General features: G+C 53.2%; 3 protein-coding genes across 5 annotated transcripts in view; 1 reads left to right on the top strand and 2 right to left on the bottom strand.

The window, feature by feature from the left end:
- Positions 1-3: 3 nt before the first annotated feature.
- On the bottom strand, positions 4-2,852 carry wdr55 (WD repeat domain 55). The gene is made up of 4 exons (XM_049729576.2): positions 2,303-2,852; positions 1,890-1,996; positions 1,553-1,822; positions 4-845 (listed from the first exon to the last, which is right to left on the bottom strand). Exons 1-4 carry the CDS (start codon positions 2,807-2,809, stop codon positions 518-520), a joined length of 1,212 nt encoding a protein of 403 aa, XP_049585533.1. The 5' UTR covers positions 2,810-2,852; the 3' UTR covers positions 4-517.
- Positions 2,853-2,937: 85 nt separating this feature from the next.
- Positions 2,938-7,456, top strand: LOC125972184 (kinesin light chain 2). 3 transcript variants are annotated; one of them, XM_049725728.2, is made up of 14 exons: positions 2,938-3,209; positions 3,821-4,066; positions 4,156-4,483; positions 4,550-4,766; positions 4,835-5,024; positions 5,109-5,282; positions 5,366-5,465; positions 5,732-5,781; positions 5,846-5,913; positions 6,050-6,158; positions 6,227-6,367; positions 6,431-6,555; positions 6,805-6,862; positions 6,955-7,456. In XM_049725728.2, the coding sequence occupies exons 2-14, from the start codon at positions 3,839-3,841 to the stop codon at positions 7,039-7,041; spliced, it is 1,875 nt and encodes a 624-aa protein (XP_049581685.1). In that variant the 5' UTR covers positions 2,938-3,209; positions 3,821-3,838; the 3' UTR covers positions 7,042-7,456. The 3 variants fall into 3 exon arrangements, with proteins under 3 accessions (XP_049581685.1, XP_049581616.1, XP_049581752.1); XM_049725659.2 differs by having other exon boundaries at positions 4,156-4,766; XM_049725795.2 differs by having other exon boundaries at positions 4,156-4,766; positions 6,227-6,371.
- A 621-nt stretch (positions 7,457-8,077) lies between these two features.
- Positions 8,078-14,630, bottom strand: part of actn3b (actinin alpha 3b) — a 6,778-nt gene continuing 225 nt past the window's right edge. Inside the window, exons 1-21 of the mRNA XM_049724745.2 lie at positions 14,620-14,630; positions 13,101-13,215; positions 12,912-13,031; positions 12,751-12,837; positions 12,575-12,662; positions 12,406-12,484; positions 12,007-12,088; positions 11,845-11,930; positions 11,669-11,761; positions 11,364-11,594; positions 11,124-11,271; positions 10,911-11,061; positions 10,705-10,813; positions 10,496-10,636; positions 10,224-10,406; positions 10,022-10,156; positions 9,780-9,959; positions 9,548-9,694; positions 9,423-9,488; positions 9,200-9,358; positions 8,078-8,486 (exon numbers count right to left, since the gene is read on the bottom strand). The exon at positions 14,620-14,630 is cut by the window's right edge and continues 225 nt beyond it. Of these exons, the coding sequence (XP_049580702.1) occupies positions 8,328-8,486; positions 9,200-9,358; positions 9,423-9,488; positions 9,548-9,694; positions 9,780-9,959; positions 10,022-10,156; positions 10,224-10,406; positions 10,496-10,636; positions 10,705-10,813; positions 10,911-11,061; positions 11,124-11,271; positions 11,364-11,594; positions 11,669-11,761; positions 11,845-11,930; positions 12,007-12,088; positions 12,406-12,484; positions 12,575-12,662; positions 12,751-12,837; positions 12,912-13,031; positions 13,101-13,215; positions 14,620-14,630 (2,570 nt within the window). The 3' untranslated portion in view covers positions 8,078-8,327. The remainder of the gene's footprint in view (positions 8,487-9,199; positions 9,359-9,422; positions 9,489-9,547; positions 9,695-9,779; positions 9,960-10,021; positions 10,157-10,223; positions 10,407-10,495; positions 10,637-10,704; positions 10,814-10,910; positions 11,062-11,123; positions 11,272-11,363; positions 11,595-11,668; positions 11,762-11,844; positions 11,931-12,006; positions 12,089-12,405; positions 12,485-12,574; positions 12,663-12,750; positions 12,838-12,911; positions 13,032-13,100; positions 13,216-14,619) is intronic.

The following is a 14,630-nucleotide window of genomic DNA, read 5'->3' as shown; positions in this document are numbered from 1 at the left end:
GTCTAATTTCAAAATGTTTCATTTCATATGAAATTGGTGTTAATAACAAATGTTTCATTGAACTCAAGCTGGTCTTCCATTTCAGAGTTTCTGCCTCTCTTAAATTCCTTGAGTCCAGACTCTGGAAAGTTTGTCATGACTTGATTCTTCCTCAGACAGTATATACAATAATAAACAACTGGGTGGGAGAAGGAAAACCTCAAACAAAGCATAATATGACTCAAGTATGATCCCGTCATTCTACACAATAATGATTTGAAAATATCTGACAACATAGAAATAAATGTGTAAAATCGATACTAGCCGTTTGGTATTGGCGCGATACCGATCCTCACATTCGTATATGGATACACGGCTCGATCGGCCCAGCTCTCGTCATCGTCAACCACTCGGACAAAAATAAGCGGTAGAAAGCACAGCTGCGTGTTTTTAAATGTTGGGCGTAACAGAACATTGTGTGTGCTAAGCACTAGTTTACAGAGCACTCTTTCCAGGAATCACAAAATAAAATGGACTTTTAATCACTGCCACTGTCGCTGTCATCGACTTCTTCTTCCTCCTCCTCCTCCTTTTTCGGCGGCTCCTCGACAAGTCCCGAGAAAAAGTCGCTTTCTCCCATAGCTTTCTTGGAAAGCGATTTCAGGCGTCCGTCCTTTTTCTTCCTCTTCCGGTACTCGTTGACGGTGGTGGTGGCTAAAGAGGCGATGTCCCAAAACTTGATGAGCTGGTCGTGGGCACAGCTGAGCAGGAAGCGAGAGTCCCAGCTTTTAGCAAGCTCCTCGATAGGTTCGCCAACGTGCTGCCCGATGCAGCCGATGACGCGGTTCGGGAAGATGTTGATGGCTCTGATGGGCAGAAAAGTTACAAATACACAAATACAGTTTAAGATCAGTTTGAGAATATTTGCCATTTCATCACATGGGGATGGGTTAAATGCAGAGGACAAATTTCACCACACCCAGATGTGTGTGTGTGTGTGTGTGTGTGTGTGTGTGTGTGTGACGATGATCATTGGGACTTTGACTTTAACTTGACTTTTCACATGTCCTGAGTGTTGTTAGTCACCTAAATGTTGAACAGAGGCTGTGATGTACCCAAGTCAACTTCCTTGTTTGGCACGCTCAAACATGGTGAATAAAAAAACTCTTGAACTCTTGAACGCACTCTATACGGGTCATCGCCCCGCCATACTGTAGATGTTATGATGATAGCTCTAATAAAGACTCAAATTCAAATAAATGGCATGCAATTATAAAGGGCAAAGATACTCTCACACCGAACGCTAGGTTCAACAAAATAGCAGGGCTCGCAAAACGAAGCGAGCGTTAGCGCTGATGACGAGCCGAGGTTAGCGCAACGCTGAATTTAATAGTTTGACGTTTGATTGAAAACGAAAAAGAGGTCATGTTTAATAAGCTGCTATCAGTATGCTAATTTCCGTGAGACCCTTAACGACAATCGGCTTGGTTGAACACCTCTGTGTTCAAAATAAATAATGTTGAATGTTTCCATTTGACATCCAAGTGTAATGAATGGAAGGGTTTCAACTGACCGGATATAGCCGTCAATGGAGGCGGCGCATAGGATGTTATCGTTGACCGGGGCGATGCAGTCCACCGACTCGGCCTGTAGGGCGAATCGATCGCTGGTGGCGCCAAAGCCGTTCCAGTTGAAGATGTAGATGGTGCCTTGGCTCGAGCCGCACACCACTTTCTTGCCTCGCTTCATCAGCGTCACCGAGGTCAGATCGCTGCTCTGGTACTCCGAGAGTAAGTCAAAGCGCCGCCTCTTGATGTTGAAGACGCCCATGGTGCCGTCGCCACTTTAACAGCAAAGGAGGTTAGCGCCAGTCTCCAAACTAGCCGTCCAGCCGTCATGTCAAATCTCACCTGGTTGTAAGCAGGATCTTTTTAGCCTCATCTACAGCCATGTCACTGATGTAGTCCTCATGGTGCTTCAAATCCATGATGGCCGAACCTTTCCTCATGTCCCACACCTTTGGGCAAAACAATGTATTTATACAGTGAACATGGTTACCGCACGAGACCGTATGAGCAAACTTTACAGCTTTGAGATTGTCCTGGCTTTTGTACCTGGTCTCAGGACCGCATTTTGAAGGTCTCAAGACAATGCTCCAAATGTTCAACCGTGACATGATTTTGACATTTGATTTGATAGTCCTGTCAAGGACTCGACTTGTGTCGGACTTGGCCTCTCAAAAAGTCGAGATAGCCTTGTCTTGTCTCACACAACACGAGTTACTGCTTTGGTGTGAAAATGTTGAGAGCCACTGCTGGCTGACCTTGAGCGTGCCTCCGTCGTCTCCAGTCGCCAGGATGTTGGCGTCCACCAGCAGCAGACTATTGATGGGAGCGCCGTGCGCGCCGCGGATCCTGGTGACCAGCCGTCCTTGCTCCACGTCCAGTATGTGGACAGCCTTGTCCCTGGATACGCTGTAGAGCTTCTCGCCGTCCTCGGAGAAGCGCACCTGGCGGCAGGACTTGAGGTGGTGCCCGGAGGACCACAGCTCGCGGTTCTCACCTTCCGTGCACGAGTAGGAGAAGGCGTACACGTCCCCGTCCACGTCCCCGCACACCAGCAGGTCTCGGCTCGGGTGGACGGCCACCGTGTTGGCGACCGCCTCAAGCTGGATGTCCTGCGGGGTGTCCAGGATCCTCGGCTCGGCCGTCTCGTCTTCGTCGTCATCCGAAGTCAAAGCACCCGCTTCGATCTGGGAACTTGCAGGATCTGCATTTGCGTCTATTTGTGACGTTGAAGGCGCTCCAGCGTGTTCCACGGAGGCTGCCATGTTGTGGCTTTTTTTTTTTTTTTTTCTTCTTCTTGTGATGTTTACTGGGCAGTTACATGAAAGGTTTGTGTACTCTACCGCCACCTACCGGTATGGTGTCATCCAGCCATCTGTGAATCCTGTACGCGAATCCGGTGTGGTCCACTGTTGACGGTTGCGCCAGACACAACAAAATAAACAGTTCCGAGTCGTTGCGATTAATGATCGTGACACAGATTTTTTTTTTTTGACTGAAAGAGTTTTAATATGTCGGCAGTCGCGTTCGTTGGCTCTTAATGTTGAAAAAAGCCGGAAGTTGCTTTTGAGTGACGTATGCCGAGCTTGACGCGAATCTGCTCGGATCGCTGCGGCTCATCCCTACATCGCGGCTTTGTTCGCCGGCCGGGATTGTTCCATGCAGGTTTGTTTGTTCTTTCTCGCTTTTCGAGTCGAACCGAGGAAGCTCAACGGGGGTATTGTCAAGAACCGTTCGTCCTAAAGAAAAATGTTTTGGGAGAGTGCACTTGTTATCAGTCGCTCTAATTCGAGGATGGAGTGCGTGTCATAATGAAATGGCGGCCAAGTCCGCTTCGATGACGGCCGTCATGTCATCAGCTGCTTGTGTCGTGCGTGTCAGTGAAGCCGAGTGGTGCATTGCGGTGGGAGGAGGAGGGGGGGGGGGGGGAGGCATGGAGCGGCGGCCAGGTGCCCGATGACGGGATAGGCGGCGTCAATTGCGTCGCGTCGCGGCCCGTGTGATGTTTTGACGGCGTCATTTTCGGCCTCCGTCCAATTGTCTCATCGACAGGTAAGCTGACTTCTGGGTGGGGAGAAACCCTGGATTGGTCGCAGGCCAGCCAAACATCAGGACAAGCAATCCTTGTTGTTGTTCTTACTGACATCCCATTTTATCCAGTCGCGCCAACCAAATTGAATGGTTCCGCTTTCAAATGGAACGCTCCTTGAAATGTGCGTGGCCCCGGCCTGGCCTGTGAGCCGCCTGACACGTCAATGTTCCCTATTTTTGGCAAGTATTGATGCCAGGCGGCCATGTCCACCATGGTGTACCCTCGAGAAGAAGCCCTGGAGCGGCTGAGCCAGGATGAGATCGTGGTCAACACCAAGGCCGTCATGCAGGGCTTGGAGACGCTGCGCGGCGAGCACGCCCAGCTCCTCAACTCGCTTCTGGACTGCGCCCAACCGCCGGCCGTGCAGGAAAAGTCGGGTGCGCTCCGCAAGAGCATGGAGGCCATTGAGCTGGGCTTGGGAGAAGCTCAGGTAGGCCGCCCTCCCTCCCTCCCTCCCTCCCTCCCTCGGCTTTGGCTGGCCGGCCGGCGCTGAGCCGAGCGCCCGTCTTGTCGCGGCAGGTGATCATCGCTCTGTCGGGCCACCTGAGCGCGGTGGAGTCGGAGAAGCAGAAGCTGCGCGCGCAGGTGCGGCGCCTGTGCCAGGAGAACCAGTGGCTGCGCGACGAGCTGGCGGCCACGCAGCACAAGCTGCAGCGCAGCGAGCAGAGCGTGGCGCAGCTGGAGGAGGAGAAGAAGCACCTGGAGTTCATGAACCAGATCAAGAAGCTGGATGACGACGACGCAGCTGTGGCCTCGCCCGCCGACGACAAGAACCAAATCTCGGGCGGTGAGACGGCCAAGGACAGCCTGGACGACTTGTTCCCCAACGACGACGACCACGGGACGGGTATGGCCGCCGTTATCGGACCCGAAAAGCTCCGACGGCGGTTGACAAACGTATCCTTGCACGCAGCCCAGCCCAGCGGCGAGGCGGCGGCGCAGCAGGGCGGCTACGAAATCCCGGCCCGCTTGCGGACGCTCCACAACCTGGTGATCCAGTACGCCTCGCAGGGCCGCTACGAGGTGGCCGTGCCGCTCTGCAAGCAGGCCTTGGAGGACCTGGAGAAGACGTCGGGACACGACCACCCCGACGTGGCCACCATGCTCAACATCCTGGCTCTGGTCTACAGGTGCCCCTGCATTGGCTTTTCTATCTCCCGCTTGAGCGACGAGACCCGCTGAAGTATGTCTTGTGCAGGGACCAGAACAAGTACAAGGAAGCGGCACACCTCCTCAACGACGCCCTGGCCATCAGGGAGAAGACGCTGGGCAAGGACCACCCGGCGGTGGCGGCCACCCTCAACAACCTGGCCGTCCTCTACGGCAAGCGGGGCAAGTACAAGGAGGCCGAGCCGCTGTGCAAGCGTGCGCTGGAGATCCGCGAGAAGGTAGGACGGCCGTCTCCCCGCTAGGGAATTTCTCACCGTATAGCCACAACTCCCCCCAAAAAATGGAGCAACTCCTGTTTGCAGGTGTTGGGCAAGTACCACCCGGACGTGGCCAAGCAGCTCAACAACCTGGCGCTGCTGTGCCAGAACCAGGCCAAGTACACCGAGGTAGAGTACTACTACCGCCGCGCCCTGGAGATCTACCAGTCCAAGCTGGGCGCCGACGACCCCAATGTGGCCAAGACCAAAAACAACCTGGTGGGGGCGCCCTTCCATGGGCTTTTCTCGTCCCTTTGGTCTGGGCTCTGTGTGAGGCTGCCGCCTGTGTTGCCCGCCCGCAGGCCACCTGCTACCTCAAGCAGGGGAAGTTCAAGGACGCCGAGACGCTCTACAAGGACATCCTGACCCGAGCGCACGAGCGCGACTTTGGCTCCGTCAACAGTAAGCCGCCTACCCAAAGCCTTTTGGAACTGGGGACGCAACAGAATAAAACCCTCAAATCCAAAAACTCCCAAAAAAGCCATGAGCATACCAAAAAACCTCCCCAAAAAAATATATCTTGGACATCCCCCTCCCAAAAAATTCCCATACAAACCAAAAATTGTGACCACAAAAATGACCACAAACTGAAATTTCACCCAAAAAAACAACAACTGTACTGTTCAAGCATTTGAAACAGGTTGTGTGTGTGTGTGTGTGTGTTGCAGACGAAAACAAACCCATTTGGATGCACGCCGAAGAGCGAGAAGAGAGCAAGGTGGGCGGGCACAGTGGCGCAGCAAGTTGTAAAACTTTGAATCGTGTTTCCTTTTGCCTGCCAGGCCAAGCAGAAGGAGGCCGGGCCGTATACCGAGTACGGCAGCTGGTACAAGGCCTGCAAGGTGGACAGGTGAGCGGGGGACCAGGAAGACGTGTTTTCTTATTTCATTGCTGCCTTGAATGGAGACATATTCTTTATCCTCTGCAAAAAACCATTTGTATTGCTGCCCTAGCGATAAGTCTCCAGCTTTTTGTTCTTGTCCCAGCCCCACCGTCAACACCACCCTGAAGAGTCTGGGTGCCCTCTACCGCCGCCAGGGCAAACTGGAGGCGGCCGAAACGCTGGAAGAGTGCGCCAGCAAGTCCCGCAAGCAGGTAGTAAAACAAAGGAGAGACGCTCGGCAAGATGAGCGCAGAGTTCCCCAACTCCCTCCCTTCCTCAGGGCTTTGACGCCATCAACCAAAGCAAGGTGGTGGAGCTGCTAAAGGACGGAGGAGAGCGCCGGCACGGCAGAGAAGGCGGGAGCAGCTGCGCCGCGTCCAAGGGCGAGAGCGACGCCGACGACTCTGCCGAGTGGAACGGGGTCAGTGCCGGCCATTCGGTCCGAAAGAGCGCGACTCCTCAAATGCAAAATTCGCACTTTTAGGACGGCAGCGGCTCCCTTCGGCGCAGCGGCTCCTTTGGGAAGATCCGCGACGCGCTGAGGAGGAGCAGCGAGATGCTGGTCAAGAAGCTTCAGGGAAGCGGACCTCAAGAACCGCGCAACCCGGGGTGGGTCAGCCAGCGGGCCACAGCTAGTGTAGCACGCTAGCAGGCCACAGCTCGTGTCGCACGCACGCTAGCAGGCCAGCGCTAGTGTCGCACGCTAGCAGGCCAGAGTTAGCATAGCACGCTAGCAGGCCAGAGCAAGTGCATAGTGCTAGAGGCCAGAGCTAGTGTAGCACGCTAGCAAGCCACAGACGTTAGCATGACCACATCGACCGTGAACATCAGGCTTGACATTTTTTTTTCCCCCACCAGAATGAAGAGAGCGAGCTCCCTCAATTTCCTTAACAAGAGCGCAGAGGAGACGGCGCAGGTGAGCACGCCAACTCCCAAAATGTGCCAGGATGCTAAATGGATGCTAGTCGTACACACACTACTAAAGCGAAGTTTCTGGGGGTTTTTTAGGACGCCAACTCATCAGGCCTGTCAGACTGTCGGGGACTCAGCGCCAGCAACGTGGACCTCACAAGACGCAACTCCCTAATTGGCTAAATACAAGCGTGGAGGCGGGGCTCAGGGGTGGGGCGCACATCAAGCTGGCTTTTTGTTTTCCTTTTCGTCCACACGTTGACATCGCTGTTGTCCATACCCACTCGGCATGTGAACACGGACGCCTCACGGCCCAAACGGTAGCCTCGGCTTTGGCGTTGCCACGACGACGCGTCACTCGCCACGTCGCTACGATTAGTCGCTCGCTTGCCGTCAGCTGGCGGTCGCTTAGAATGTGGGCGCGGCTTCAGAACAGGACAACTAGTGCTTGTTGCTGTACAAACGTAGCACCTTCATGAATGTCATACAATTGCATCCAAGCAGATTAGTTCTTCTAGACACTTAGTAGGAACATCTCCGCAAATCAATAAATGCGCTTGAAGATGCTTCAATCAATTAATAAACATGTACCAGGGCAGTGCGCTTGTTTGTTTACATTCTGGCACTGGGCTCAAGGGCCATGTTGTTGTTTTTTTTAATGAATAGATGGGTCAGGTTAATTGCAGATGAGGTAAAAATAAGTTTAAAAAAATGTTTTTTGACAACAATTGCTCTGAAAAAGATTTGTTTTTTAAATTGACCAATAACTACTCATTTTTTAAACAAAATAAATGAATATTTAAAATGTTCCTTTTTTTTTTTTTTTTTTTTTAAACCAGATGGCCCAAACTCAAGCGAGATAATTGAAGTACGGCTCTGGAAGAGAAATGAGACTCATTTGACGTGAGCATTCTATACTCATTAGCAAATAAGTAGAAGAAAAAAAAACATGCTTAATGGAGCAAATTAGAGCAGTTGCGGGCATATTTTGTCCAAAACAAAGACAGGCATGCTGCTGTGCGGTAATGGTTGAAATGTGACAAGTTTTTTTTATTTCAAGTTTTGTCATTTCCAAAAGCTTTGGTGTCGATTTAGGAGGTGGGGGGGGGGGGGGGGGGGGTGGAGGAGGGAGCACAACCAAAGGTCACACCAGCCCATCAGAAACCTTCCTGCCGCATCTCGTTAAGACTCCCGGGGGAAAAACAAAAAAACCATCCACTTCTCATCATTCCCTGTGCCGCTTTATTTACACCTGTAGCTACCCACAATGCTTTTCTTCTGATCACATCACTGCTATGTTCCCTCCTCCAGACCCAATGTGCAGCGCTGTGTGTTTGTGTGTGTGTGCGTGCGTGTCTCAAGTTGTGTGTGTGTGTGTCTATGCATGTGCATGTGTGTGTGTATAAATAGGCGGCTGCACAAGTAGAACAAACACAAGTTGCAGGAGTGGCCAAGCCTTCTGGCGGACCTTACAGGTCACTCTCGCCGTACAGAGCGCTGGAGAAGGAGATGTAGTCCAGCGCGCCGGCGGGACTGTCGGAGCTGACGTAGCGCGTCATGCGGCTGATGCAGTACTCGGCCTGCTCCGGCGGAAGCTCGCGGCGGAGCTCTTCCACCGTGATGTAGTTCTGAGTTGGATGGGGAGCAAGAAAAAATTCAAAGTCCTTGGCTGGATATCATAACTGCTAATGATGCGTTGGCAATAGGTCATTTTCCTCATTCTGAAATGACCAATCTCGGGCTGCCCGACTAAATTGGCAAATGCAGAATTTGTGAAATTTCAAATAATCAAGGGTTATATATATATATATATATATATATATATATATATATAAAAAATGTAAATAAAAAAATCATGGGTTATATATATATATATTAAAAAAATAGATAGAACTGGTCATTGACTAATGACTGAAATTTAAATTTAAGGCTGGGGGCAAAAAGTTCCAGCCCAAAAAATAAAATATAAAAATCAAGGGTTATCTATCTATATATATATATATATATATATATATATATATATATATATATATATATATATATATATATATATTAAAAAGCTAGATAAAACTGGTCATTTCTTAATGATTGAAATTCAAATCGAAGGCTGGGGGCAAAAAGTTGACTAAATTCACTGTCAAAATAAAGTCCCGTCGATACGAAAAGCCACTGGACTACTCGTGACTATAGCACCTCGAGTGGTGGGAAGTTGGTACTGCAGTCAATGAGATGAACCTTTTTTATCGCAGTTTTTAAATACAAACAGAATTTTGTTAGTTAGGCAATTTTTTTTTCAGAGCACGCTGACAACCAGCCTGAAAAATCCTAACCGCGGACGTACCTTGTCTGAAGCCAGAATCTTGAAGGAGGCCATGACTTGCTCGGCGGTGTCGGTTTCGGCCGTTTCTCGGGTCATGAAGTCGATGAAAGCCTGGAAGGTGACCACGCCGGTGTTGTTGGGGTCCACCAGGGTCATGATGCGGGCAAACTCGACCTCTCCCTGTGACACACGGAAACCATTGAGCGAGTCCAAGTCCAAGTCCGGCGTACCGGTCGAGACTCACCAGGTCGTAGCCCATGGAGATGAGGCAGGCGCGGAAGTCGTCGGGGTCCATCATGCCGTTTCTCTTCTACGGAGACAAAGAGTGAGCTATGGAATATCGCTGGCGCCCGTCGAGGCCTCGCTCACCCTGTCAAAGTGGTTGAAGGAGGCTCTGAACTCGTTGAGCTGCTCCTGGCTGATGCCCTTGGCGTCACGGGTCAGGATCTGGTTCTCCACCTCGTTGATGGTTCTGGCGATGGTGGTGAGCAGCTGCTCCCAGCCAACGCGGATGTGCTGCGGAGCATCCCGAGGGAACTCAGCGGAGAAAAAAAAAAAAAAAAAAACGCACCCGCTCGGCCCTCCCCCTCGGCCACGTTACCTCCATCGTGTAGTTGGTGTGCTTGTTGTCAAAGATGAGCGACTCCTGGCTCAGCTGGTGGTCGCCTTCCAGCTTGTCAATGTTGGACTTGTAGTTGATGATGTTCTGCTCGTACTGCTTGAGACTGTTCATCTGATCCTCCAGAGAGCCGGCGATGTCCACGGACACGTGGCTGATCTCCTGCGTGGGAGCGGCAAACGTTTTTGAGAATAAAAGTTTTGAGCGCCAGCCAGGAGCGGTACCTCCATCTTGGTTTGTATCCAAGGTCCGATGATGTTGGCCTGGGCGGCAAACTGGCGCCTGAGCCGCTCGTTGGCCTGCTGTCGGGCCACTTCCTCTTGCAGCATTTGGTCTCTGAGGGGCACCAGGTGTTTCACCTGCGCACCCACGGACATCACGCCACGTCACAAAGAGAGCGCGGGATGACCGAGCGCCCGAACTCACCGTGTCCCACTTGGTGCTGATGTCCTGCTGTGACAGGTTGGTGTACGGGTTGATGCCCGACAGCTTGATTCCGTACGTCTGAGCGATCTTCAGGATCTCCGTGTGGATGCCCAGCGTGGCCATGCGCTCCTTGTCGGCCTCGGGCAGCGTGGCCTTGAACTGGTCGTGGGCGGTGATCAGACTCTGCAGAGGCGGACGGGGAGGTGCAAAGGTAGCGAGAAAATGGAGAACCCGGACCTCTCGGGAGGGCTTTTACTGGAGTGTTTGGGCACCTGGATCTCCTCGATGCTGTGGACGATGAACATGTCCTGCAGATCCTCCATGGCTCCATCCATCCAGTTGTTGAAGGGCGCCGCCCTCTTGGCGAACTCCAGGTACAGTTGGTCGATGGTCTCCCACAGCTTCTCCACGCGCTGCGGAGAGGCACCGTCGGGGTTACGAAAGACGGCGGCCACCTGGGGCGAGGGAGATGTTGTAGTACCTCCAGGGCGTCCCGCCTCTTCTGGGTCAGAGTGCCCAGGTTGTCCCACTGGTCACAGATAGCCTGACAACGGGCGTTGACGGTGGCGGCGTCGTGGTAGTCCAGCTCGCTGGAGCGTGAGATGGAGAACGCCAGCGTGAACAGCCAAAGTTCAACCTCCGGCGCGACAGGACGGGACGGGACAGGACGGGACGTCTTTGTCTTACTTGAGCTCCTGCGCGATGGCGGCGATCTGCTCCACGCGATCCTGGTGAGCGGCGAGGTCACTCTCAAAGGCCTCGTGCTTCCTCATCAGCGCTCGGATCTCCATCAGATTGGCAGATTCGTAGTCCTTCTTGGAGAGCAGGTCCTCCTTACCTGAAAGGGGCCCGAGATTGGAACCACCTCGGCAAATACGCCGTGGCCGGACGCGCACCGACCTGCGGTCCACGATTCGTGCATGGTGCACTTCTGCTTAAACTTCTCGGCCAGGTGGTCCAGCCTCTCCAGGCGGCGGATCTCTGTGAGGAGCCACTCTTCGTAGCCCTTCTCCACCTGCTCCAGACCTTTCCAGGCGTTGGCAATGTCCTGCGGGACGGAGACGACGCCAAGCGTTGACTCGCGGATGGCTCACGTCGCAGGCGGGCGGGCGGGCCTTGGCGTGCGGCGGTGGCGCTTACCGACACCATCTTGCCCTCGGAGGGCATGAAGGCGGGTCTGTTGCTGAGCCTCAGTTTGGTCTGCAGGGTGTTGAAGTTGATCTCCAGCTGACACTTCTCCTGCACTCGCGGCGGTTTGTGCACACGGCGGTAGTCGCGGAAGTCCTCCAGCTTCTGCTGCATGGCGCGCATGGTGTGCTCGGCCACGCGGTTCTCCAGCCAAGGGATGGTGCGGCGGATCCACTCCAGAAGCTGCGCCAGACATTTTGCTTGGGACCACAGCCCGAGACCAAATGCAAGCAAGGATGCGGCCGGGCGCTTCTGACCTCACTGGCCAATTTCTCGTACTCCTCCATCAGCTTCTCGTTCTCCTGGTTGACCGCCAGGACTTTGCAGATACGGTTGGCGGCCGTCTCGGCCTGACAATCAGAGAGCGGATGGGCGGCGTCAGACGTGGCAGGTAGCCGCGAGGGCGCCACCCGCTCCCACGCGCGGAGCGTACCTGCTCGGCGCCGGCGAAGGCGTGGTAGAAGCAGGACACGTAGGTCATGATGGCCTTCTCGTCCGGTTTGGGTGTGTTGACAATGTCTGGAGGCCACATCGAGAGTAATGCTGGCCACCTTTGCAAAATGTTTGAAATGAAAAAATGGCATGTCAAGCTCACCTTCAGCGTCCAGCATCTTTGGGATGTCCAGGAACTTCTCAGCCACTTCGAAGGCTGTGTTCAGATTGCCAATGGGATCGTCCTACGGGCGAGAGAACGGGGATCGTGACAACCTGAACGGCGGGAGAGACGCTTCCACTGTCCTGGAGGGAGGAGCTCCGTGAAGAAGAAAAGAAAGGCAGGGAGGGAGGGAGGAAGGGAGGAAGGGAGGAAGGAAGGAAGGAAGGAAGGAAGGAAGGAAGGAAGGAAGGAAGGAAGGAGGGAAGGAATGAAGGAAGGAAGGAAGGAAGGAAGGGAGATAGAAAGGAAGGGGGATAGGACAGAAGGAAGGACGGAAGGAGGATAGGGAGCTAGGAAGGAAGGGAGGAAGGAAGGAAGGAAGGAAGGAAGGAGAGTCACCTTTCTCAGTTTGGAGTAGTCAATGAGGTCGGGTCTGTGTCTGTGGATGAGGGCGCACAGAGCCAGGCCGTCCTTCCAACTGAGAAAGCGCAAGACCAGGAGGAAACCGTAAAGAAGGGGAAAAAGGGGGCGCGCTTCTTCATTTGGACTAAAGGGCCTGCCAACTCACCTGATGTGGAAGTTCTGCACGTTGACGTTCCTGTAGGGAGCCGTCTTCCTCTGACACCACAGCAGCAGACCCTCCTTGGCGGACGTCTCTGCAGCCACACAAAAAGGCCACGCCCATTTCCAGGCCCATTCCCAACATGATCGTGCGAGAAGACGGACTTTTCGGAGGGCACGCACCTTCAACAGAGATGTCCTGGATAGCGAAGCGCAAGATGATGGTCCAGATCATACCCAGGGTCATCTTTACGTTGCCATCAACGATTTCTGTGAGACAGCACACACGAGTCTCATTCCCAAGTCCGGCGGGGTCGGCGCCGGCGCCCCGTCAGCCCGCTCACCCTCTGCGCCGATGGACACCAGCTTCACGCCTTTGCTGCAGATGAAGTCCAGAGCTTTGTTCACGTTGGCGATCTTGTGGAAACGCATCTTTCCTTTGTCTGGCTTGGGAAGCCTCTCGCCTGGCACACGGGCACACGCAAAGTCAGCCGAGGCCCGAGCTTCACTTCACGCGCTGGCGGACGCCCTACCTGATATGACCTCCAGGAGCAACATCAGCTTGAGGCCATTCCTGAAATCCTCCTCAATGTTCTCAATCTGTGTGCCGGCTTTCCTCAGGTGGGAGTTACACCAGGCTGTGAAAGTCTGACACACACACACACACACACGCACACACACAAAAGATAGTAGACGTTGGCCATTAAGGCTCCGATCTGAAAATGTCGTCGTCGTTTGGCGACCGGCCACCACTTGAGAATGATTGCACAATAAGACCAGCCATGAGGTCAAGTGCACTTTTTTTGGTCCACAATGTCGTAAGTGACAAAGGCACGTCAAACCCTTTACGGTACGCTCGGCCCGTTTGGATTTTCTTTGGGGTCACACGACACCCGATTGAGGTCACTGGCTTGCATTCAAAGGGGGGGACAGCCCTGGCAGATGCGGGGCTCCTTTTGCTACGCATGACCAAATTTAGACAGGCTCCTAATGCAGCCCTCTCAGGCCACTAGGCCAAAATATACGTGTGTGTGTGTGTGTGTGGTAGCTCAAGGTGCATGGAGGCTAAATCGGAGCGCTATGGGACACCATCAGACAGCTGAGAAGGCGAGATTCCTGAGGCAAGCTCTAAGGGGAAGGAATGGATCGGGGAGGATGACGAGGGCGCGCAAACACCCCCTGCTAGCATGCTAATTGCTAAAGGTCCTATGAAGTCACCCGCCCCCACCTTAGCGGAGTCACACCTGTTGCTTTCTCAAGTCTTGTTATGAGGTCACTTCAGCAGCATCAGGCCCCTCCCTGATGTTTATGTCACTTGACTTCCTCACCTGTGAGCACCCCCGCTCCAAAACCAAAGCAAACAAACATGGCCGGGAGCTTCGCTTTGCGTTCACTCCTTCACAACGTCTGGACGGAGCAGGATGAAGGGGAGGCGTAGAGTCGGCCGGCGGTGGGCGGGTAGATTTGGACATTTGGGAAAGCACGATGATGAGGGAGTATTTTTAGGAGGAAGCCAAACCATCTGCCGGTGTCTCTTAGCCACTTTGGCTCATCTGGTCCGCAGCAACCAAGCCCCGCCCCCTCCTCGCCTCGCCGTGATGTCATCGATGCCGCGTTTGAGTCGGGAGCAGGTTGCAGGTGCGCTAATTGGAAGTCCGCTGCTTGAAACCAGTATCCGTGATGTCACAAATTAGAAGGAGCTCACAGATGCGTTAATTAGCCATGACATCACGAGAAACAAAAGTTGAGTCGTTTTAGGTTGACAGAGGCCGAAGGCGTGATTATATTTAGACGCTCCTAGCAAGGCAGGGGGGGGTTGTGGAATTGGTTGTGTGTGTGTGGGGGGGGGGGGGGGGGGAGTGAAAGACAACACTGAGAAAGTTCCAAGGCCAAAAATATCCTCACGGCCAAGGCTTGGCGCCAGGAGTGCCAAGAAAAAGAACACGTTTTTAAAAAAAATGAATTTGAAAAAGTCTTACACACACGTGCGTAAATGCATACACACACACTCTCACAATGACACACACACACACTGAAGGTAGAAGTGTATACCTTCCTCTGCT

Source organism: Syngnathus scovelli, chromosome 1 (assembly GCF_024217435.2).
Source record: "Syngnathus scovelli strain Florida chromosome 1, RoL_Ssco_1.2, whole genome shotgun sequence".
NCBI lineage: Eukaryota > Metazoa > Chordata > Actinopteri > Syngnathiformes > Syngnathidae > Syngnathus > Syngnathus scovelli.
The sequence above is the reverse complement of the archived record's forward strand: the minus strand, read 5'-3'. Positions and strand labels throughout refer to the sequence as shown.